At 39.8% G+C, this 25,639-nt stretch overlaps 1 protein-coding gene across 5 annotated transcripts in view; it reads right to left on the bottom strand.

Moving 5' to 3' along the window:
- PDS5A (PDS5 cohesin associated factor A) overlaps nucleotides 1-25,639 on the bottom strand; it is a 52,361-nt gene that overhangs the window by 8,651 nt on the left and 18,071 nt on the right. For 4 of the 5 annotated variants that reach the window (XM_077934377.1, XM_077934375.1, XM_077934379.1 and 1 more), the window contains exons 6-28: nucleotides 24,632-24,767; nucleotides 23,364-23,444; nucleotides 22,180-22,320; nucleotides 21,708-21,823; nucleotides 20,532-20,626; nucleotides 19,899-20,044; nucleotides 18,353-18,504; nucleotides 16,461-16,574; nucleotides 15,181-15,262; nucleotides 14,144-14,192; nucleotides 13,911-14,050; nucleotides 12,596-12,711; nucleotides 12,096-12,201; nucleotides 11,171-11,331; nucleotides 10,169-10,292; nucleotides 7,644-7,802; nucleotides 7,407-7,475; nucleotides 5,779-5,915; nucleotides 4,209-4,332; nucleotides 3,563-3,767; nucleotides 3,162-3,276; nucleotides 2,210-2,342; nucleotides 657-776 (exon numbers count right to left, since the gene is read on the bottom strand). In XM_077934377.1, the coding sequence (XP_077790503.1) occupies nucleotides 657-776; nucleotides 2,210-2,342; nucleotides 3,162-3,276; nucleotides 3,563-3,767; nucleotides 4,209-4,332; nucleotides 5,779-5,915; nucleotides 7,407-7,475; nucleotides 7,644-7,802; nucleotides 10,169-10,292; nucleotides 11,171-11,331; nucleotides 12,096-12,201; nucleotides 12,596-12,711; nucleotides 13,911-14,050; nucleotides 14,144-14,192; nucleotides 15,181-15,262; nucleotides 16,461-16,574; nucleotides 18,353-18,504; nucleotides 19,899-20,044; nucleotides 20,532-20,626; nucleotides 21,708-21,823; nucleotides 22,180-22,320; nucleotides 23,364-23,444; nucleotides 24,632-24,767 (2,821 nt within the window). The remainder of the gene's footprint in view (nucleotides 1-656; nucleotides 777-2,209; nucleotides 2,343-3,161; nucleotides 3,277-3,562; nucleotides 3,768-4,208; nucleotides 4,333-5,778; nucleotides 5,916-7,406; nucleotides 7,476-7,643; nucleotides 7,803-10,168; nucleotides 10,293-11,170; nucleotides 11,332-12,095; nucleotides 12,202-12,595; nucleotides 12,712-13,910; nucleotides 14,051-14,143; nucleotides 14,193-15,180; nucleotides 15,263-16,460; nucleotides 16,575-18,352; nucleotides 18,505-19,898; nucleotides 20,045-20,531; nucleotides 20,627-21,707; nucleotides 21,824-22,179; nucleotides 22,321-23,363; nucleotides 23,445-24,631; nucleotides 24,768-25,639) is intronic. The other variant, XM_028744826.2, reaches the window with a different exon arrangement.

The raw sequence follows: 25,639 nt of genomic DNA, 5'->3' as shown, positions 1-25,639 counted from the left end.
CTGCGGAACCTCTGTTTTGCATTATTATTCTATGGAACATTTTGGGGAGATATTCAAAGGTCATACTCAGAGCAGACTCACTAAAATAAATGGATTCAATGCGTCTATCCAAGGATGATTAAAACTGGGTAACACCTTAATACAATACATATTGGTTTCAACTGCTGCTAGCCACCCTGAGGTGCATGTAATCACTATAATAACAGGATCTAAACTCCTCTATAAAAGCTAAATCAGAAAACTAGGCAGTGAGCTCAATGTTCAAAAGTGGCCCACTAATGCAAGGTCCTAAAGCATATTTAAGGAATATGCACTAAGCTAAACAGAGTAAACTTTTGTCCCGTTAGGAGAGTGCTATTAAAAGTACTACTGATTTTGCATATTATAGACACCTGTAGATTTAATTTCTTTAGCTTGGCACTTTCACTATAATCTAGTAATGGCAGATTCAATACTGCTGAATGTCCAAAGAATACGACCACAAATAAGTTTTAAGAGCAATTTTGTTTCACTGGAGAGGAAAAGAACATGGCAATAGTAAGATAATTATCTAAATAGGTAATTTAGAAAATACAACCAAGAACAAAGTTCCCATATTCAAAGGTATGCTTAAGTAGAAGAGAACACAAAAAGATTTGTTTGTTCTATAAAATTACCTTTTCAGGTTGCGTAAAAAATTTGGTTGGCAATACAGGATCCTTTGGAGACTCTGCATTACATAAAGCACTTTTGCTGTTGATTACACACAGGGCCACATCACATACAGTATAGAGTTTCTGTGGGAGGGGGGAATTGTAAAAGGACTTTAGAAATCACTTTACAACTTAAAACAAATGGAACTATAACATATAGAAATCAGTATGCCAATTACATTGCAGACTTATTTTATGCTTTTTAAAAAAAAATTGTAATCCCCATAGACATATTATTTTCCAGTGCAAATCCTGCCTAATTTTCTACACTTTACTTTTGAACAAAATGAAGCAAGCTTTTTCTAAATTTTACAAACACACAGGACTAAGGACTAAGTAGCTTGCTGTAACAGCTAGTCCTACTCAGAGCAGAGCTACTGAAATTGAAGAATATGATGAAGAGGTTAGTTGAATACAATTCCTAGCTTCTTATTGTTTCAATAAATTAGTCCGTCCCCCCCCCACAGTAAGATGGTGTTTTTTTAAAAAGGTTGTAACATAAATTGATTACAGCTAGTTATATTTGAGAAATGTGATATCTGTGATCCAATCCACACTTCCTGAACTAATGTGCAGATCGGCACATAATTATCCTTTGTATTTTGCACTCCTCCAAATTCTGTGGCAGCTCTTTGCTCAAAATACCCCTACCAAAACATATTAACAATGAGTATTTCAGGTAATATATGCTTAGAAATGAGTACATAGAGATGAAATTGTATTTTATAAGAAGATATGTAATGAAATATGAATTTTTTGTGTTGATTTTCAGATAAACATGGAAGTGGAACAGGATGGACTTATGAATAAACATATTCAACAGTGACCTCACAGGCAGCAAAAGCTTCTTCCCAACTCTGTTAACCAGTGGCTAACCTTTACCCATAGCAAGGTAAGAAAATACTGAAACTTAGGTGGGAAATTCAGAGACTGCAATGTGAAGCCCCTAACAAGGCCTCCCTTTATGGCTTATGAGCAGGTTAGAGGGGGAAAGTCACTCCTCTCGTTTGATCCCAGATTCGGCCCATAACATTAGCCAATGTAGCTGATTTAGCACCTGTGCTGTGGCTGGACCATATCCTAGCCAGTGAAATAGATCAGCAAACTGCTGCCATATTAAGTTGGGGAGGAGAGAACTCTTATTTGTGCCAAGTGCTCAGAGAAGGGCCCCAAGTAAGAGGAGATCCAGGGCTTCCCCTTCTGTGGAATTTTTGTGGTGCTTGGCTTCTTTTGCAATCACAAAACAAACATTCAACGTGGCAAAGGAAGAAGAGGAGGAGGAGGAGGAGGAGGAACAAAGGAAACAAAAACAAGATTTTGCTTGCTTGAGGACAACTACATTCTGCTGGATTAACTCTTTTGCTCTGTAAAGATGAGATTGCTAACACAAAATGCTTACAACTAAAATTCTCTCTGGAGAGAAATGAGATTCTGGCTTATTGCTTGCTCTGAAGCATTCTGTCCATCTTGTTCAAAAACTGACTTCAAAACCAATCTCTTTCCACCACATTTCTTACTTCATTGGCTTTTGGCTCATCTGGAGACTGTCCATCCCGCGTAAGTCTGATACTTTCTGTCATCTTTTTCATGAAGGCATGGCTGTTGTTTTCATTTTTTGTCATTAAGACTTCCAGCATGAACCAAAGGCACCTAATGAAATCAAAACACCCCAATGCTAAGAGTTGCATGTAACACCACTAACAACATTCCCCAGAAAGAAAGCATACTTGAGTCTGAAAAAACCTCCCTTCCAGCTGGAAATGCTATGTCCCGGTATCCCACAATGCATGATTTTAGCAATACAATAAACTAGAAATTTGACCATCCCTACCCACCCAAATTAGGGCAAAAGGAGGGAATTGCAAGCCACAGGAAGAAGTCCTTAGAAGTTCTACAAAGCTAGGAAAAGGAATGCGGGGGCAGGGGTTGAAGCTTTGGAAAATATGGCCTGGAAGCTTAGTAAGTAGAATCCTCTCAAATTTGCAGATCCTGGTAATTTGAAAACCAACCCCCCCTGCCCCCAAATTAACAACCATGATTATCCAAAAAGGGTAGCCATCATGGAAACCAGTCTCCATCCAGCAACAACAGTGTGCTCAAGCCTGCTGTCATATAATTTTTCAGGTGATAACACTTTCTTCAGAATGCATTGAGGACACATGATGCGGTTCTCTCTACTGTGGAAAACAGGCAGGTCTGGTCCAGTAAGCTGCCTGGATGGCAGACTGCCTTTGAATGAATGTTGTTAAGTGTTCCTGAGGAAATCCTAAATTTGTGTTGTGAACTGCCCTATGATCTTCGGATGAAGGGTGATATACAAATTTAACAAATAGTAACAATTGTGAAGTTGACAGTAAAAAATGGGCATTGTTCTCTTTGTTAGAACTGCGAAATGAAAGTTTGGGGGCTGTTATCTATCCAACATCTAAATTAGCATTTTTCAAATATCCAATACAGAATGACACATACTCTTTGATATCACGAAGCTGATCAACATCTTGAGGTTTTGTAAAATCTGGATCATGGGCCAGCAAGTGAATCATGTATGGTACCACATATTCAGGCAGCAGGGATAGCAGCTTTTCTGGAATAACATAATATAAACATGTTCTAAGCATAATGTAAAGACACATAGCCAACACCAGAGATTTTGCTATTTTGCTATTATGCAGGTAAGCAATATAGCTGTAACACATTTTACAAAAATATTGTGAAGCTAATTCAATTGTGTGATTATTGGAAGATTTAAGGAATGACCTCTCAGAGCATATATGAACACAACTACTATATTCTTCAACCACAACCAAAAAACAGAATTTGAAATAAAAATGCCACAAGATACAATTTTACTTGCAAGCAAATTTACTAACCATTGGCCATGGGGTTCTGTTTAATGTACTCTCGCCGTATACTTATATTTTTAAGTAAGCACTGTCTTGCATGTGCTCTCCTTTCTTTTACGGGGTCTTTGGCACACAATGCAAATATTGCCATGTACTCCAATGGGAGCAGTAATTTTACCAGTGCTTTATGCAGCTTCTGAGCAAATATCTGCCTCACCTGGTAACATTCATCCTGCAAGAGAGGGGGGGAAATGGGACAAGTGCAACTGAGCAACTAAGCAAATCATATGGGTGTCAACAGAAACAATTCTGTGAAACAGTAAAATATGCTTGCAGACAGTGCAGTATCTGCAAAGTTTAAGGCAGAGCTTTCCAAACTTTTCATGTTGGTGACACTTTTTTAGACATGCCTCATTTCACAACACAGTAATTCAGGTTTACTAGCAAACTGGAGGTTAAACTAACCCCTTTCCAGTCCCGGGAGAAGTGCAAGGAGTGTCCACGTGACACACTGCAGCCGACACACTAATGTGTCATGACACACATTTTGGAAAGCTCTGGTTTAAGGAAAGAAAGACAGGTAATCTTAGACTAAACAGTAGCTTTATGATAGGGAATGTGCCCTACCTTAATTAACTGTTCCTCTCACAGCTCTTCAAAGACAATTACTTACGTTAATGACCAATGCACAGAGTTGGAATTGCTCTGGGGTAATAATTTCGTGATAACAGGGCTCCTGTGCAAGCTTCATTATGGCACTGCCAGCAGCCAGACGTAGACGGGACATATCAGATTTGCTGCATACAAGAGAAGACAATCATCTCTGTCTCTCAGAAGACAACCTTTTGTCTAAAGATGCATAAGCAGTATGAAATTTCTAGAATTTCACGGAAATGTCATGACTTCTAGCTGAGTAACTAACTTCCTGGTCACCATGCTGTAAACATTACCATGTAAATTTTACACACACTGCAACATAGATGAGAAAACTCATCCCAAAACACACTGTGAGCTGCCCACAAAAATAAATAAGTATATAAATAAAGGACCTACCCATGTGATGCTGACACAAAACCCCTGCACAAACACTATGCAATAGAACCAAAGATCATTACCCCCCCCCCAAGCTCTCTCTCTTCCCCCAACTGCACAATGCATAGGACAAGTGACTCATCCAGAATGTAAACGAAATGTGAAAAATACTCCATGAATTTAAAGTGGAAACACTATATGTACATTTATTTGTCTGTCTGGAACACTAGAAAATGTTAAAAACAAACACACAAACAAAATACTGTATTTTTCGCCCTATAGGACGCACCGTCCCATAAGGCGCACCTAGTTTTTTGGGGGGGAAATAAAGGGGGGGGGAAATTATTTTTCCCCCAGGCGCGGGGCTGGGGCGGGGGAAGCCCGAGCTTCCCCCGACCCCAGCCCCCAAACAGGCAGCTCTCTGCAAGCTGTGGGAGCCCAGCGCTGGCTCCCGCTGCTTGCGGAGAGGTGCGCGAAGGCTGGAGGCACTGAGCTCAGCGCGCGCAGGCTTCAGCATGCAGGCAACTCTCCGCAAGCAGCGGGAGCCCAGCACTGGGCTCCTGCTGCTTGCGGAGAGGTGCGCGAAGACTGGAGAGCGAGAGGGGTCGGTGCGCACCCCTCCAGGTTTCAGCTAAAGCCTGCATTCGCCCCATAGGACGCACACACATTTCCCCTTCATTTTTGGAGGGGGAAAAGTGCGTCCTATAGGGCGAAAAATACGGTAAATGTTTTATGTCCACTCTTTCAGATCTAATAAGGGAAAGAACAATTGGTCTTAACTGAAGAGAAGATTTATAAGGTGGACGATGAAGACACTTCAACCCTCCCTGCTGTGGTCTGCAGTTGTGCTAATTTCAGACTGCCGCCAAGGCTTTATTTAAGGGTTCCCTTTGTTCTGCTGTTTAAGGGGTTACATTATTTATTTTGGGGGCATGTCATCAGCCAGGGGGAGGTAGGCAGGTATGTTCAGATTTCTTTTCTAGGTATGTACATTGATTATTGCTGCTTGGCGAGTCTGAAAAACTAATTTAAGCCTGCCTACCACAATTCTGTGCTCCTGCCTCCATCATGTGATGAGGGAATTACCCAATCCAGTGGCTTCATCATCCACCGCAATAAATTCTATATACACAGCTCTTGCTTCTGAGCAACTTGATGGATCGGGACATAAATATGAACTGTTATCAGTGAAAATTTGGGGGAAGTCTTACCTAATTCTTTTCTGTTCTGTCAAGTCTCCTTCGCTGACCAACATAGCTGATAGTAACCGGAGTGTTGAATTTGCAGATTTTGACTGGTTATTTTTCATACCCAAAAGCCAACGTACTAGAAGTTTAATTGCTTGAACCTATTAGCAGATAAAATCAAGTCATTGATACTTCTACCAGCATTACTAAGTATATTTTAGTTCACTGCCTATGATTTGAGAGCCTCCTCTATTGAAATATCACGACTGAAAATTGTATTCACATTCAATTTCAGAATAGAAAAAAAACCTGTGTGAATTTCATGTTAAAAAAGGGTCACCAACCTTTCCGGACCAGTGGGCCCATTTCTAATTTTGAGAAAAAGCTCTGGGTGCCAGTCACAAAACGGCTGCCGTAAGTCAGAACACAACACGGCTGCTACGGCATAAAACAAAATTAGAGAGAGTGTGGTCACTGCTACTTCCTTCACCCCACTTGGACAAGCTCATGCTTGCTGTGGGATGTCAGCTATGTCTTCCTGGTTCTGACTCTGGAGGTGACACAATGTTTTCCACACACATAGACAATGATCCTGTTGCTGACTAGTAACAGCAGGGAGCCTGAGTATTGGGGGGAAATACAAGGTGGCTACACCACTCATTTATTCTTTCAAACTCAGCATACACACCTACAGACCACAGGAACACATGCATCTCTGCCAAGCACATCTCCCTCTCTCTTTCTAAGACCACAACATACAAACAAACCACACATGCATATATCCCTCCCTCTCACACATACACACCACAAATATCTTAGGCTACACATAAACCCATCCCTTCCCTCCCTCCCACATCTCCCCCCCCCCCAGCCAAGTGCATCTCTCTCAATCACACATGGACAGCATACTTGAGCACCCACACATTCAGAAATGCCCCACCAAGGGTGAAGGAAGCGCTTGCAATTTTAAAAAATCCCTCCCGACCCCATACACAAGGGTCACTAACTTGGTGCCCAATGGCACTGGGTTGGTGATTCCTGTGCCAAGACATAACACAAAAATCGGATTGGAAAAAAGGGAGATTAATACTTTTGCAACATGCTTCTCGCATTTTCTTTCAATTTGCTTTATCACATATTTGAATGTATGTATTCATGTACTGTAGAAACAACTGAAAAATGTGAACTTGTTACTTAAGACAGGTAATTCCATTTTTAAGACCGTAAAGCCTTCTAGTTTTAAGAGATGGTTATCTAGATTCTAAGCATTTATTCGTTTACTTACCTTGTTCCATTTTCATTTACATAAAAGTAACAATAAGAATTTTTTTAAAAGCTATTTCATTATAAGGCAAGAAGCAAATATCACATCATTTCATGTGTATTAGCTGAACAGAGATTAAGTAGGCATTTGTAACAAATTAATTACACCAACTTTGAAGAGCATTTAATGAAACAACCCTTTATCAGCAAATAAAGAGCAAAGTACTTGTACGACCAGACATACTGAAACTCATTTTTTTTGCAGGTCGATACGTTACAAAGGCCAAGCTATACTGTTTATGTTTATATTGACAAATAGATTTAATACTGTTGTACATTTTTGTGAGAAATTGCTATGCCTTACAGTTAAAGGTAAGAAACTAATGTACCTTTGCTAGAACTTCTGGAGAAACCTCTTCATCTGGGGACCACAATTTCCCATTTTTCTCACCTGTAGACTGCAAAGATTTATGCATGATTGATAGCAATTTTTAAAAATGCACAAAAGAATTTAAAAAAGAATTTTAATATATTTTGCCTTCATCTTGCAAGCTCATATAGCATCAGATATTTACATAACATTCTTCATTCTCACCATAAAGTCATTATATCGCTCTGAGCCTTACCCTGTCATTCATCAGGAGATCTTTTACAATGAAATTTGCAACTACGGATTTCATTGGTGATGCAAACTGGTCTGGTGCCAACATGGAAATGTGACCCAAAGAAACTAATGGTGTTATAAGTTGCTCTGGAACATCAGCATTCAAACTTCTACTTAGAGGCTGGAGGAGGAGAGAGAAGAATTATTGCACATTAATGTACTTCCAAAAGAAAAATACTAACTTGTATAGTTCTGTTACAAATATATATCTCAAGAAGACCCAAAATGCAGTACAAACTCAGTTTCTTACTCAATTTAATATACTGGTATGAACCAATATATTAAAAATCAAATACCTTAAGCACTCTACACCAAGAGAGCAACTTGTTCCCTATATCCCATCTTATTCTCAGAAGCGCTTTATGCTACACCATCTGCAATTGGGTAGAAGAGTTCATATCCAATGAGCTCCTTGGAGGAAGGGTATGATAAAGACATGGGATATGGTCCAATGTAATACAAGTGGGCATTTGCTCATACCATGGGGCTTCTCCTTCGTCTGTCCCCCCACCTCAAAATCTGCTCTGGAATATTGAGGGAACCTCTGGAACAGATTGGAGGGTGCAGGGGGCTTCAGGGGGAGATTAAAGAAACTGGAAGTACAGTTGCACAAGCAGGCACACATCACTCGAGGTAAGCGAACAGTTTGGGAAGGCTCAATTCACATTCCATTTTGCATCTTACTTTTGCCCCTTGGGCATGAGTGTGGAGTTGGAGGTTAATCAGAGCAGTATGTCATAAATATATATGTCGAGTTCCACTGTGACCTCTCACTGCTCAAGGAAGACATTGTATTACAGTGAATTGTAGCTTTTCTTGCCCCTTTAAAATGGGTGCAGGGGTCAATCTGGGAGTCAAGTTGCAAATGGAGAATTATATGTTAACATACATACCAAGTTGTGTTATGGTTCCTCAGTGCCCAGTATCAAATTATAGGGCTTGATCATCTTTCCTGCATCCTTAGGTAATGGTTATGGGGCAACATTGCATTATAACATCTAGAGCTGTGTCCAGAACGTGCACATTAAACTTCATTAAACCAAAGGCTTTGCTTGCTTGGCAAGCAGCTAAGTACACAATTTGTATACTTCCTGTTAAAACCCTAAAACTAAACAAAGTGCAGTACTGAAACTGAGGAATGGGTTTGGCATGGTCTTTTTCCTACTTTGTCTTCAATAGTCAAATTCATTAGTAAAGGTGTAAGTAGATAAACTGAACTTTCTAGAATTCATAATGTCTGAATGGTTTGATATTCAAACAGGAAAACACATTTGAATCAGTTCTAAGTGAGTAGAAAGTCTTGCAGGATATGACAAATTCAGGGAGGATACAGCTATTGATGGCTACTAGTCATGAAGGCTATGTTTTGCTTTTGCTGTTGGAAGCAGTATGGTAATATCTACCTACCTACCTACCTACCTACCTACCTACCAGGCTAGAAATCGCAAGTGAGGAGATCACTAGTGCACTCAGATCCTGCTTATGGGCTTCTCACAGGGATCTGATTGATCCCTGTGACAACAGAGTGATGAACTATATGAGCCTTGGTCTGATCCAGCAGGGCTCTTCTTATGTTGTAAAGTTCTTTCTATCACCAGGTGTCAAAAGGGCATGCTGGCATGAAGAACTCTTCCATTCCATCAAGACACTATAGAGGTGAGGAATAATGGAAGGCTTGAAGTGTTGTTGCAACTTGAATTGTATCTGAAGAACTTACCGAGTGAAACCACCACTTGTCAAGAGATGTTTAAGGTAAAGGTACCCCTGCCCGTACGGGCCAGTCTTGCCAGACTCTAGGGTTGTGCGCCCATCTCACTCTATAGGCCGGGGGCCAGCGCTGTCTGCAGACACTTCCGGGTCACGTGGCCAGCGTGACAAAGCTGCATCTGGTGAGCCAGCGCAGCACACGGAACGCCGTTTACCTTCCCGCTAGTAAGCGGTCCCTATTTATCTACTTGCACCTGGGGGTGCTTTCGAACTGCTAGGTTGGCAGGCGCTGGGACCGAGCGACGGGAGCGCACCCCGCCGCGGGGATTCAAACCGCCGACCTTTCGATCGGCAAGTCCTAGGCGCTGAGGCTTTAACCCACAGCACCACCCGCGTCCCATACAGAGATGTTTATCAGCTATCAATTACGTGCCTTTAACTGACTGTATTATATGCAGGTTTATTTAAACAGAAACAAAGTTCAATACTGGTGCGATCAACATTCCTGCTACAGTAACACACCAAAACAAAAATAGTTTCAATACATTGACAAATGTGCCCTTAACTTTCAGTGCTTCAGCCAATCAAATAAAGCATTAGTTAATTTTGTAGTACGTCTAATGGAAGTAAAATGTTGCTAACTACTAGTGGACCCTGACCACTTCTTGAAGTGTTATACAGTACATTCCTTGAAAACCCTGGGTTGTTAGAATAATTTCAAAAGGTCTGATAATTGTGATTCCATCCTTTCATGGCTTTTAAGAAGTCAGACAAACCTACCTCAAAAATCTGTGCAAGCTGAACTTCTTTATTTGAAAATATGGCATGTATACAGTGGACAGCTTGTTTTGCTTGGTGAGGTGTTCCTCTCTTTGCTTTCTGATGCAAAATAGGAATAAGGGTTCTGTACAGAGTTAGCACAAAAAAAATTATACCAAAAATAAATTCCTGTAATGTTTGCCGGAAGTCAGTGCAAGATTTTTTTGAAACATAGAGAACCACCAAATAAAATTAAATTAAGAGCACACATTATTGGGTGGAAAGGTAGTTCAAATGCATTGGTCATTGACAACCCCCACCATCATCCACATGAAATGGGATGCTAGATTAAGAGAGATCCAAGCATGGCTCTTTTATCGTCTTAAGACATACATGAGCACCCAAGGTTCACCGTTCTCCCCAACCCAGCAAAAAATGTAACTACAAATCAAGGCAGTGGTTTTCAACCAGTGTGCCGTGACACCCTGGGGTGCCTTGAATGATGGTCAGGGGTGCTATGGGCAACACTGGCCTCTGTCCCTTTTTCTTTCCTTCCCTCCCTCCTCTGATGCCCTCTCAGCTTGCTTAAAGCCAAAGCCCTGGCTATAAGCTCCGCAGGTAAATGGTACCTCTGGAAGACATCTCTTTTGGGGAAGGATGGGCAGCTCAGAGACCAGGGGTGGCAGCAGTGACTGCCTAGAGGACTCCCAAAGAGAGAGGAGGGGAGAGGAGGCTGAGGGAGCACTCCACAGGGAGGATGTTTGAAACAGGGTGAGAGGCTGCCAGCTCTGCAGGCAAGGGGTGACATAACTGGGCTCCTGAGCCCCACAGGGGTGCCGCAGAAAGAATGCAGTTGGTCAAGGGAGCCGTGGACTCAAAAAGGTTGAAAACCTCTGAATTAAGGGATGCAATAGTAATGGCCAATGAGGTTATATGTATCTGATATTAGATTGTCTAATATCAGAAAGCTGAAAGACAAGACAGTACCAACAGGATTTATGGTATTTGAAGAAATGCACTCACGATCGTATCTGGGGCAGATCAGTTTCTATTTTGTGCCCAGTGTTTCTGAATATTTGAATGGCTGCCTCTGCTACTTTATCATCTTCCATCCTGAGGCACTGCAGGAGAGATTCATACGTCTCTGCAGAGTGGAACGAGGTAGGATGCGTGAAAGACAGAACCTATGGACACATATCAGAACGAATTAGAAAAACATTCATGAATGAATCCTGAATATCTGGGAGTAGGGCAGGGTATAAATCTAAATATAGATTCATTTCCCTTTGTGCTTGTCTCAAAGGAAGGGGTGGGAAACACTAAGATTATCTTGTGGAAGTCCCAATTCTTGACTTTCAGAGTTTATTATTTTTTAATAACATTTTTGCATTAGCATTTCAAATTTTACAAATTCTTTTAAACAACCCTCAGACTAAATCTCTCATATCGATTGACTTCCCATCCACACTTCCATGGTGTTCTTTTCTTATCTTATAAAGCTGCTATACTGCTTATATTTTACTCATTATATTTTGTCTAATTTTGTGTTGTGCCACGGCCGCCTTGACACCCATGAGAATTGTTCAGTGCCCCCAGGGCAGACATTTTGTACCTCAAGCCCACAGCACTTTCTCAAAATTTGAACTGTGACCACTCATCCAAAAAAAGGCTGGCAACCCCTGATCTAATCCATCTACAGACAATGCAATTTATTGTGCTAATACCTAGGACAACATACATCTAAAATTCACTGCATTATGCAATGTACAAAGAGATTAAAAGGGATTGTAGCTGGCCCATTCCATAGGTTTCTTCAAGTGAATGTCAGCATTTGAAGAAAGGTTTTAAATGTCAAGAAGCAGCACTGACTCTTCAAAAGAATACTGAAATGGACTGCAGTGTAGTGAATTTAGAAGTATTACTAAACAAGTAATTTTACAGACAGTACCTTGAGAAGTTCAAGCCCTGAACGAATAGCTGTATCGGGGCTTACACCCTCCTCTTCATCATCAGCTGTCCCTTCTATTGATTTATTCATCAGCTTTACTAATGCACTAAGAAAAAAATGGGGGGGGGGGCTTAAATGTACACTTACTGCTTACATATTATGCACACATTCAATCTACTATTTCTTTGTAAAAAAAAAAGACATCTATGTAACCAAGTCAGTCTAATATTCCAGTTTTCTTCTTAATATTGCTTATTTTCCAATAATCTAGAATATTATTGAAATATTCTTATTTCAATAAAATTTTCAACATACCTTCACCGTTGTTCAATATGCCATTTTATTTTTCAAAGCAAATCTTATTTTTTATTAATTGGTTTAAACTCATTCCTAACTACTTTGAAGTGTACAAATCAGATTTTAAAAGAAACTCATATTAGCAACAGTAAAGAGCTGCCTTGCAAAAACACTAAGATGGGACAGCTGTCAGTCAAGCTTACCTGATGGCTTCTGAGTCAATGTGTACAGGGGCAATTCTTTCCAAAAGAAATTTTACCATCTCCAGGAAAGGATTGGTTGGCTGTTTAGGATTAGCAAGTTTCCGTGCAATCTCCCTCTGAATAAAAGAAAAGGATTAAGTTATGACAAATCTGCAGTAAATTTGTACAAGCAATACTCTGAATGAGACAAACAAACAAACAAACAAACAAACAAAAGCCACACAAGCTCCATAACTCAAATACTGCTAGGTAAAGGTACCCCTGCCCGTACGGGCCAGTCGTGACCGACTCTAGGGTTGCGGGCTCATCTCGCTCAAGAGGCCAGGAGCCAGCACCGTCCGAAGACACTTCCGGGTCACGTGGCCAGTGTGACGAAGCTGCAACTGGCGAGCCAGCACCAGTGCCGCACACGGAAACGCTGTTTATGTGAACTATGTGTGAACTAGGTACAACCTTCAAGCATGAATGACTATTTTTTTTGTGGGGGGTTTCCCACCCCCCACTAATGGCTGGAAGAAGGGGCAAAAGTTATATTAAAGTATCACCCTTTTTAGACTATCTCTCAGCTTTCAGAACTTGGGAGAGAATGTCAGTGAATCCTCTGCTCTAGTGGTGTGGTGATCATTGATAGGTCAGCCCAAAATAAAGTTACCTGTCCTCCATAAATTTCCTGTCCACAGCAAGACAGCAAGATTTTATCATGGTGGTTGACCTGGTGTGTTACTGAGACACAAGTGACTGAGCTGGGCAGATCACCTTTATTTTAACTGTGCCACACCGGGGTATCCAGTGAAGCAGCAGCAGGCAGATAAAAGTACCGTATTTTTCCATGTATAAGACTAGGTTTTCTTACTTTAAAATAAGGTTTCAAATATGGGGATGTCTTATACACAGATAGCGCATATGCCCATTTTCTAAATCTGGGGTCCCCAAAAGTAGGGGGCGTCTTATACACTTGAAAATACAGTACCTTCTTCTCACCAGAATAGGGGCCTTCTCAGGAGTGGAGGAAAAGCAATGTGCTTATGCACTTATTTAAACTATAGCTTATTTTAAACAACAGTTTAATATTTTGTGTGAACCAAGCCAGTAAAACTTGCTTGTGGGTAAACATTTAGGAGTACCCAGGCATGTGTATATACACTTCCTAAGGATTTCCCATTATCAGGAGCATCCCTGACTTCTTGGCTCATCTTTCTGACCCTTCCTACCATGTCAAAGCCCCATATTTTTATTGTGGTATTCCTGTTCAGAAATGCATAAAAGAAACACAGCCTATCTATACTGGAAACAATAGTAAAAACCTGGTTCTTACCACACAGACATCTGCTTGCTTACAGGAGCAGGTAGGACTGATTAATAGTTCAAGCTGAGAACGAAGCTTCTCATCATCACCAAGAACCTGATTGAACTTTTTCACAAAGTCTTGTGCCTTCCCAGGATCAGGAAGATTTTCTATAGAATTGAAATTCAAAAAGGTAGTTTATAGTAGCAGCTTTAGTTGTACTGAAAAACAACAACAATGTAATACTCATCTACAGATCTTACTTGCTATGGTCATCAGCTTTCCAAACATAGCAGCACTGTTTGCTTCTGACTGAAAAGAGAAGTTCAGAATGAGCATTTATACAGAAAGTTTCGCATACCAGAATTGCTTCTACTGTTGCAGAATCTCTCTTCTCTCCCCCCACCCCACATTGGTAAATGGATACAAGATTACAAATACACGATCATCAAATAAAATAATAAACAAATAAATGTTTAGCATTTTGCTATCCCATAAAAGCCGATTTCCAACAACAAAGCAGTCCTAACCTAAAAGCAGGCAGCAGTAGAATTTGATGGAGCAGCATAGTCGCCACCACATCCACAGCCCTACCAGTCACACTGGCCAGGGCTGGCATTCTGAGTGGGCACAAATTGAACTGAATGCTGTCAAGTGACTACAGTGAAGCTGAATTGGGATCCAGTGAGTCCTAGGCCCACTCAGCCTCTCTCTCCCCCGTTTTGGGCTTTCTGTGGACTACCGTAGGTAGGAATCATGCCAATGACAGGAATGGGAAGATCTACACCAGAGGAGTGATGCCAGCACAATAGTGTTGGGCTGTGCAGAAGAACACATTTGCTCTATCCCACTGCCCCCAAGCCAGCAGATCAGGAGTTTGGATTGCAGTGTAAATTACCAAAAAGAGATACTTTTGTCTTTTCCTCAAAAAACCCAAAGGAAAATGCTAAATATTATTTAGTGATGTATTATTCTGATTTATTCTATTAATTGTTGCTTCTAGTTTCTTCTTTCAAGAACATTAGAAAATTTTAAGGCAAGAAGTCACTGATTATAAAGGATCGACAACAAATATTTCTGAGCAAGAGTGGACCCCTTCTTTAAAGTTCCATTAAGATACTGATTACTAAGTTCTGAACTAAGAAAAAGGCAGTATTAGAATTTGAAATTTAAAAAAAGAAAAAAAAATTGAAATTAAGTTTCAAACCATCGTTTAATATATTAATTCTAAAATATATGCAGATGTGTTACAAAGCATTAAATGTAAAATGAGGCAATTAAGTTATTGTGAAAACCGTACAGTGGGTTGCTTGTGCAAATCTAGTAACTCCCGCACGTGACTCCTAAGCATGTTCTGGCATTTCCACATTTCATTCAGTGCCCTAAGCATAAAAGAAATGACAAATGTGTTAAAATCTGAAAAACCAGCGTGATTCTAAAAATACAACATTGAGTCCCAAGCTGACTGTTCTTCTATCACATTATCTCTTGTTGGCCCAATATCCTGCTCTCAATAACTTCTCCAGCAACAAGTCTGAACATATATTATGCCTTCCCACCTTTCAGCTGGTTTTTAATCAGTGTGTGCCTGCACATGCAAGCACACACACACAAAATTCATTGAGCTCTTTATTCAACTAGTAATTTCAAAATACCATGTCTTAAAATTGAAATACAGAAGCTAACCTTGAATAAAATACAACTATTGACAATATACTAGCAGTGAACACTGGTTCTGTGCATACTATGAACTATGAGGAAAACTGAGGTGATTCGGGGAAGGTCCTCACGTTTCTGAGTCGGTTTATGCTGTTAAGAATATATCATGAGGTGGAACAGGAACTCCCTAAGCTTTTGTGTGTTCTGTGGTCTTGACAGTCCAAAACTGTACAATCATGTATCTTTCTTTCTGACAAACAAACTCAAGCAGACTGGAGTACTGTCTAAGTTTTAAGAGGAAGGGTGGTGGAGGAAAATGGGATAAATCTTTATTTTGTTGGCTAGGAGGACAATCCCGCCCCTGTCTATTTTAGGGATTTATGCTATTTTTCTACTACCCTCTTCCCTATGATTTCTACTGTATCTGCTCCATATTGGTGAAATCTGCCCTTTTTCTTTGTTCTAAAAAAAATAATAAGCAAGCTACAGGAGCTTTCTGTCTATGATCAGGACAAGCTTAATCCACTCTGGAGGACCTGCTATGCTTGCAAATGTCATCCTCTTCTAAGAATAGAAAATAAAGTTAAAGTTGTGTTATGATCCCACATAATGGGGAGGGGGGCCGATTTAATTCTGTCCTAAATAATGAGTTCAATTGCAAAGGCACAGAGGGCACTTGAAACAGATAGGGCTGCTTCCCAAAGCAACAGATATTGATACGAATTGAATCTTATGGCCAGTGTACACTCCTAGTAGACACCCAGTTCAGCAAACTTAAACAAGTTTGCTAATCTTAACAGGTCAACCAATACGTAGTATTCTGAACAGTGAGGCATTTCGTTTTTGAATCTCCTACATAGTGTGTGTTTAAGGCGACTGCTAAAGCGCACTGAGAACTTCCCTGTGTAGAAGGATACTCACTTAACAGCATTTGGGTCTAAACTAGCATACAAATAATATAAGCACTTCATCCGCTCTTCTGTTTCCAAGTTATGTGGAACAAGATACTGAGCAAAGATTTTCTCCACCAATAATCTGCAAAGGAAAATAAGTTGACAGATTTTGTATTTTCCAAAATACTCATACTTTCGAATTATGAGCATAAGCCTATGTATACCAGGACATCATCCTCTCATTTCCACATTATCTGCTATCCCAAAACAAGCAGGTTTGGGTGGATCTCCCTTGGCAGTTCCTCCAAAAACCTCTGTCAAGAGTTGGGGGAGCCTGCTGAATGCGGAGGGGCTGAGGGGGGTGGAGTCACTTTCCGCAAGTATGAGCTCATGGAAGGAGCCTCTCCCAGTTTTCAGCAGCCCCTCTCCCCCACCATGACACAGCTCACTCTTTGATAAGAGTGAGGCCCTTGCAACCCTCAAGCAAGGATTTTCAGCAGACTGACTGGTGGAGGAGGGGGAAAGATAGTCACCTTCTGGCAACCCCCTTCTACCAACACTTCTCAGGATCTAAACCAAAGGAAATATTGTATCTGCTTGAAAGACTGTAGAATACCCCTTACTATTATAGATTATAATATTAATATCAGTAATGGGAATCCTCACTATTAAGGTATAGGAATTAACTAGCCCCTGTAGTTCATCTGGAGAAAACAAATACACTTCTCGGCAAATTCAACAGTGAGATGCCCTGAAAACATCTAATAAAAGGACAAAGTAAAGAAGCCACACACTTTTCCTTTATGAAAATAGAGAATCAGCAGAAATTACCAAGAGACTAAAATTCCATTTTTAAAAAGGAATCTTACGACAATGTACTATCACAAACATGCATTAGGGAAGGATGCTACTGTATCTAACCTTCGTTACATATCTTTAAGAACTAGGCAAAAACATTCTTCTTTTCCCAGGCCTTTGGCTATTTAAAAATCTTATGGCCTTTTAAACTTTAGGGGCGGGTAGCGTTTGTGTGTGCTACTATGTTGTGTAATTTTGTGTTTTGATACTGTAAACTGCCCTGTGATCCTCGGATGAAGGGCGGTATAGAAATTTAATAAATAAATAAATAACACACGCCCCGATTATATAATTGTTTGTATACAGACAAAATTAATCTATGCTGCATAGGAATGTCTGCACCAGGGTGTTTCTTGCAGCACGCTAGTATTCTGCAGTTCTTCCTTTGGAAACCATTTAGAACAATTATATTCTGTTGTTCTATCAAGATCCTGAAGATGGCCATCGGAAGAAAAACATACAAAAGATGTGAAACACAATGGGTCATTTCAGACATCAATAATCCCTGCTTGCAGAGTTTAATAACTGTGGCATGCCTTAATGTCTCAACTGGACGAACTATTTAGCACTAACCAGAGATTATTATCACCAAACTGGTTTTGATCCATGGTTTTGAAGCAACTCATGGTTAGTGATGACCATAGTTTGCTCAATTAAAGTATCCTGGCAAATTACCATCATCTCAAACCATAGAATGGAGAAAGGAATATGTAAGCCTATAGAGTTTACCAATTACCCAAACTATTGTTCAGCAATAGCTCCATGCTGGCCAAATTGAGCCATGGGAAATTTTATTTACGTTTCTTTGGAACAGCAGTTATTTCGGAGTACTTTTGCCACCAGTTAAAGGCTTATTTACCCTGGATTTCCCTGATCATTAATAAGGGTCTTGGCTGCTCTTGGTTAATACTTTTGTGATGTTTTTACAGGTACTTTTATTGGATTTGTGCATTGTTTTACATTGTAATGTGATTTGTAATTCACTGTATTGAAAAAGAAATAGGTTTAGATAAATAAATTGGATATTGTGCCACATGAGGAAATGGCTTAACACTGACTTACTTGTCATCAATGCTATTCTGATAATATATGTGCAAAAGTTTATCCTTTATCCAGCTCACTTTCTCTGCTGCATCTTTTCCAGCTTCGGCATGAAGACAGTATTTCTTGTATAGCTGGGCAAGACCCATCATTGCTTCTTTTCTTACTCGCCACTTAAAAGGGAAAAAAGGAAAGCATTTTTAGGTTTACAGGATTACATACTCTCTTTTTCTTATTTAATGAGTGCCCTTGATCTGTTCAAAGTGGGGTGGTTTGTAATTACCCTTTGGTGAATATTTTGGAACCTTTATTTTTAAAAAAACCATTTTAATTGTTTTTCTTTCATCAGTCCCCCTATTTTTATCCCCGCCCTTGTTATGGATATAATAGTGACTTCTAAGAGATTTTGGGGTTTTTTACTAGGTGAATGTGTTTAAATTTTCTTACTTTTCCTAATTTTTAATACTGTTTTTAAACAAATTTTTAACAGTGAATTTCTGTTTACTATCAGGTGACACAGCATATAAACTATTGTTTCATAATATCTGGCAAAATAGACTGTGATGCAGGATACTGTTTTTTGTATGTTATATGAGAAATGGGATTTTTGTGACTTTGCTAGATCACTGAAAACCTCCCAATATTTGTGGTTATAGAATCTCATGGATTATAAGATGTTTTTGAAATGTATTCTACCTATGATATTATATACCACAACTTAGTAGCTTCGAATTTCCCTGTATGTTTTCCAATGACTAGAATGTTTCTGAAATATCTAAAATGTAACTTACTATGGAAGAACCATCATTATGGTTTTTCCTCTTTTTCATAGCCTGCAGGACCATAGAAATCCAAAAACATTTTACTTTTCCCAAAACAAAAGCCAGACAAGAACACTATCCACAAAAGTAACCCTGTTCGGTTTTGCTTACTTTGAAGAAAGCAGACAGGACTAATACAATCTTTTGTCTAAAATGTCATTGTAAGTTTCTAAATAATTAAATACTGAGAATAGAAACTGACATTTGGCAGCTTAAATGTCACAACAGGTCAGCAATCACTTTTACTTTGAAAACTGTCAATGTGGTGATAGTAAGAACAAGTCCTGATGTGATGCAGATAATATAGCATTTAGACAGGACGTGTTGCTGTTACACTTTTTCAGCATGCAGGATCACAGTCTCAGCCTGGAGTAAAAAGGGATTCTGAAAGTTGAATGAGCATTTCAGTAACTGGTTTTTGTCTGTTGTTGTGATGTGACGTGCAATGAAAAAAACTTAAAATATCCATACAACTTTGAAGCATGAAACTGCTAAATTTTCACAGTTTTATTCTGTTATAGGATTTCTGCTTCCACATGAGAATTCCCTTCACCCCCTGTAGTGCCTGGTACAGCCACAACACCTGCTCTGGAAGTTCCCCTGATCCTCTAGCGTAGATTCTGGGGGAACACAAGGGACTTCAGAGGAGAGGAAGGGGAGGTCCTATTGCACAAGCAGAAATCCACTCATGTGACACTGGTTGTTGCCCTATGAGTTTTAACATTATAGCATTCCTTTCATCTTACCCTCTTGTCCAGTGTTCTCTCTCTGACAAAGCCAAGTAACTGGTCATTGACTAAAGAGAGGTCCCTCTTGCCAGCCGTTATTATTGTAACAATGACATCATGTCGAATGGCTTCTTCTGGATCATGTGACCTAACCTTTAAGTACTCTAATACAAAAAGAAAACATTGTCAGTTTTATGCTTCTGGCTTGGTTTCAATCAAAGAACAACAAATTAGGAATACTAAATGCCTATCCTTAGCCTACAATTGTAAACACACGAGTTTAGGGAGAGATTAATATTATGACTTCAATTAGGAAAGCAACTGAACAGAGGAAAGTCATAGATTCCACTTAATGAAAGGCCTGCTGTGTTAAACTAAAAATTGCAAGAATATTAGAAATGATAAGCTACTCCATTTTGTATGCTGAGTCATGCAAAATATCAGAACCACCACACCAGCTCCAATTTTATATGAAAATTTGCCTTGAACAATCCTTCTAATCCTTCAACTGATTAAAAGAATAATCAAGTCAAACATTTATATATATTATAATTATGTTAGTATTTGTCATGCCACCATGTTATGTACATGAACTATTATCTTCATGCTCTTCTGTCTAATGAATCTAATCTAGGAGATAAGAGATCTTACCAGTGAGGTCTTTTGCTAAATCTGGATGGTTCATTAAACAATGGCTTGCAAATTTCACGCTTTCTAATCTCACAGGAACATGGATATCATTAAATCTGGAGAAGGGGAAATTAATTTACAATTATAATAGACAAATAAACTTAGTATGTTTTCATAAACTCCATCATTTCAGAGTGCAACACATTATGACACCATAAGGCAAAGCAAACTCAAAACAAGTAGGACAAAAAAGTATGGTAATCCTCTGAATAAAAATGCAATAAAATGCATATAAGGTTACATTGAAACAGCTAAATGTATTGTCATTCGCTTGACCCCCTAGGGGAGAGCAGAACCTAACTAACTAGTTTACATAGTAGTGCTGAAGAACCTCTGCCCATTTTTCTCAAACCACACCCATCCACCTTCACAGCTAATTTCCTATGTATGCCAAATGTGGCTGCAAAGAAGCAATCAGGAAGTTAAAGTATGCTCCTGATTGTTCCTTGGCAAGCATGGCTTGCTACTGTTATTGATCAGCTTAAGTTTTCCATTTGCACGTGCAGTTTAAGCCCAATGGTCTTCAAAGGGATTTGCTTGTTGGTGCCCCTCACCTTTCAAAGTTGGCCCGTAGCCACCTGTGCTATATATAACTATCAAAAACATAAATGCTACTACTTGTATTTAGTGAACATAGTTATTCCAAGGAAACTGTATACTGTAACAGCATATAAAGGCAGCAGGGAATACAGTGGTACCTTGGTTTAAGAACAGCCCTGTTTACAAACGATTCAGTTTATGAACTCCGTAAAACCAGAAGTAGTGTCCCAGTTTGCAAATTTTACCTCGGTCTAAGAACGGAATCCAAACGATGGAAGGGCACCAGCGGCAGGAGGCCTCATTAAGGAAAGCGCGCCTTGGTTTAAGAATGGTTTCGGTTTAAGAATGGACTTCCGGAATGGATTAAGTTCATAAACTGAGGTACCACTGTATACTATTAGGCAAGACCTAAACTGAGCTTTGCTTCAAGATGTGAACTCCAGTCCTATCTGAAAATAGAAGTAGGTCTAACAATATGTAGCAGATAACCATGACCATATGAAAATAATTACAGATTTTTTTAAAAAGAGATGAATGGTAGGAAGAGAGCTGCTTTGAGAACAGAACAATTAAAAACACGTTTGTATGTTTTCTCACCGGCCAAGAAAGCACTGCCAAAGCGGACGGTTCTGCGTTGCGAGGTCAGAATCCTTAGAACCAAATAGCTTAGCTAAAAGGCGAACAACAGCTAAACGTTCCTCTCCATCGTTGCTCTACAGTTTGAAGACAACAAAAAACAGAATTGGAATTAGATACTATCAAAATGAAACAAATATACAAAAATCAAAGTCATGTTATTCAACTATTGGATTCTTGCCTTTTGAAAAACCAAAGCAATACAAACAAGTATTTCAGCTCACAGACTCCTATGAAGAGCTCTCTCCCTCTGTATTATGAAACGCCATCTTAAAGCCATAGAGCATGCAAAGCTACTGTTTCAGAAACATGAGCCAAAGCACCACTAAACAGGTGGATCAAGTTGCTTGGTTTTTTGGAACCTAAACTGTTGTTACAGCCTTATGCTGAGGACCTCCACATATGTTAATATTAAATAACTAATTTCACTTACCTTCAGTTTGAACTCAAGCTGTGGCATGACGGACAGCAATAAATTAGGATCAACAGCAAAAAGCTCCTGAATTAGATCAAATATATGCTCTGACAAGTCACTTACAGAAGACTTTCCTAGTACCAGGACCTGGTTAAAAAACTAGGAAAAAAAGATATTATTAATAAGGTGCTTTTTTAAAAAAAAAAATGAATAGAGATCCACAAATTTTGGCTGGTTTTTGTAGGTAAGTATTTGTGCTTGTCACCAATCTTGTTTGTCCCACAAACTGAAGGAAGGGCAGGCAAAGCCCGATGTCTGACATCAAGCAGAGCTTCAGGGGGACTCCGTAACAGTGAAACATGCCTCCAAAGCACATCACAAGGTGAGCTTCCACGTTCTTGTACTATGGCAGGCTACAGGGTAGGGGGGGGCATGTTCAAGGACACAACAAAAGCCACTGAGATTGCCTGCCCAGAGCTGCAGGAAGGAACCGGAGTAGGTTGCAACAAATCCTACTTAAGCGCATTAATTTTAGGGCATAACTGCTTTGCAGATTCCAATGTTTAAAACCAGCTTTCAACTAAACCAGCTTTCAGACTCTTACAGAATTCACTATCAGCATAAGCAGTGTTCCAGCAGGAGACATTCACATAATTCTATGCCCACATGGACATGACTCATTCTCTGTCTGTGCTTCATCAATATTATTTGCTGAGTGTCTTCTAATCAGGAACTTGCCTGGCAGCCTGTGGAAAGTAGCAATAGCCTACAAGCAACCAGGCAAAGCCCCATGTCAAATTCTCTGTCTCCTACCAGGAGAAAAAAGTCCAATGTTCAGCCACCACAATGTTGCCCTGTTTCCCCCAATATGCAAATACAGCATATCAATACTAGCAACAGCACAATTCCATATGCTATATATCTGTCAACAACACGATTGTTGGATTTGTCTTCTCTGACTGAAATAAGGAAAGGGAGAACAGGATGTGCACTGAGAGTAGCAGAGCCACATTATCCACTGTGATTCCATAGCTGGGTAGACACAGAAGAGGACTGTGGCTGCTGTCCTAACACAGAGAGAAAAGGGGAAAGGAAAAATCCTATTCTGATGCTTTAAATTGATTCAATCAAACAAAACAGTGATATATCAAAGCAGTTAAGAGGGTGGCAGTTAATAGTATGTTGATGCATTTATTACTTACATTGGCAATGCATGGCTCAATGGTCTGGACCGTCCTTTTCAACAGGACTTTTGAAAGATCAAATGCCTGTTTATTAAGGTTCTAGAATACAGAGGGGGAAAATTAAGAGGAAAAAATCCAGCTATTTGTTAGTGAGCAGCATAAAATAGTATTATTCATTCTACAGAAATGGATCAGTTTGAGCAGAAAATAAACCAAAGGTTCTAAAAACTCCCTCTTATACGAATGTCTTATACATACTTCTAATTAGCTAAAATATGTCACTTAAAGTTTTATATAGCAACTTATCTTTAAAGCAAAACATTTTAAATGTGAAATGCACTATATAATGAGCATATAGCTCATAATATTAATCTTATTAAGGTTAATATTTGCCTTGATGCCGAAATAAAAAATACATAAATGACTGGTGTAAGGGAGAACAGATATATATCCCATATAAAGCAAGGCAGGGGTTCTGTTGGTACAAATTCTTTCTCCCAGAATGGAGTGATCCTCACATTCACATACGCCTTCACTTCCCCTGCCCCGCTTTTTTTTTATATACTCAAAATAGTCTTAAATCCATTATCTGAACATTCAATTAGAGAACAATATTTCACATTTTCTAATTCATATCTTTGAATAGAAGCAATTGTTTTATCTAGTCTGGCAACCCTATTGATTCACAAGTTGTCAAGTGCACACACCCAAGATTAAAACATGGCAAATTTCTAGGACAGCTGTTTCCAAGCCGCCCACTAGATGTTGTGAACTACATCTCCCACCATCCCAGTTTAATTGGGCATGATAGGAAGGTGATGGGAATTGCAGTCCAAACCATCTGGAGGGCACTAGGTTGGAGAAAACTGCCTTCTTCTTTACCTAGCTTCCCATTTAATGACTTCCCCTGTTCTGTTCCCATGAAGCCAAGCACTACCCAGCACCTAACCTAAACTGAATCTTGAACAGATTTGTTGGGTCGCAGGAGAAATGTTGTATGCAGCCTACAGGAAGAAAAGCAGAGGGCAGACATACCTTGGGCTTCTCCAAATCAGCACACTATAATTGCTCAGCCCCAGCATCTCTCCTATGAATCAACTGAGTACCTCTACATCCAGAATTGAGGAAGCAGCAACAAGGTATATGCACAGAGGGAACAAGGAAGGACAAAGGAGGGAGGGAACAAGCAACTTTTGCAGTTCTCTGGACAAAACATTGAAATGGACACAGAAGTAAAGCTATGCTACTGAAGCACGAGTGGGGAGAGGGTTGTTGTTGTTTTTTACTTTGCAAACCTTGTGGGCAGGGATGAGGTTGATAAGAATTGAGTCCAATAGTTCTTGAGTAACTCCATCTCCTTCCATGATGATAGAACTCATCAAATCTAGCATGTGCATTTGTACTTTCTGGTTGTGGCTATTGCTAAATATAACATCAAAATTAGAATACATTGATTTAGCAGGACCAATATAACCAACTAATAACAGATCCTTGTTACTAAATGACACAATTAAATCTCACTCCTTTAACATATATCTGTTAATAAAAGCAATTAGGTCATTGTAACTGACATTTTCCTCTTGAGTCACAATTGGTCACATGATGACCTCTCCCTGACCAATATACCATGCTGGGAAGTATCTTGGATGGAGATTACACCACACTAATTATTCCTCGGTTTATTCCCTTAAATCACACCGCCTCAATACAGCTTTGTATACTTTAACAGTCTTGTTTCCTTTAATGGCAACATTAATTCATTATCTAAATCTTATTTTTATAATGAGGTGAGGAGGGTATCTATTACAAGAGTTCCTGAGGGAGTGTTGTGCTAGTTTGCGCATAGAAACACAAACTCCCAATGGACTCCCAGTCAATTCAGAATGAGACTACCCAGTGTCAGGGTGATGGTCAGGTTTTGCTCCCAATGAAACAATGCCTCCAATTGTAGCATTCCACTAGATTGACAGAAGTAGGCCCCAAGAGTACTTTGACACAGAACCCGCACACGCTGCCTTGTTGTGCAGAGGAGAGGGGGAGTGAGCCCAAAATTTGACACCCCTTACCCAGCCCTCCTGCTACCTTCCCAAAGCTGGCTAAGCAAGGCACCAGGCTTTGAGAAGGAGGTGTGAGACTCAGGCATGGTCCTAGACCTAGAGCAGTCACACCTCCTTCCCAAAGCTGGGAATGTGCTAACTAGACTTTGGGGAGAAGGTGGGTGGATTATAGGACCCTGCCAGAGCCCTCACACTTCCTTCCCAAAGTGCAGCACCTCATTTCCTGGCTCTGGGAAG

The sequence above is a fragment of the Podarcis muralis genome, chromosome 9, assembly GCF_964188315.1.
Source record: "Podarcis muralis chromosome 9, rPodMur119.hap1.1, whole genome shotgun sequence".
Lineage (NCBI taxonomy): Eukaryota > Metazoa > Chordata > Lepidosauria > Squamata > Lacertidae > Podarcis > Podarcis muralis.
Note: the sequence above shows the minus strand (reverse complement) of the source record. Positions and strands in the feature narration are given on the sequence as shown.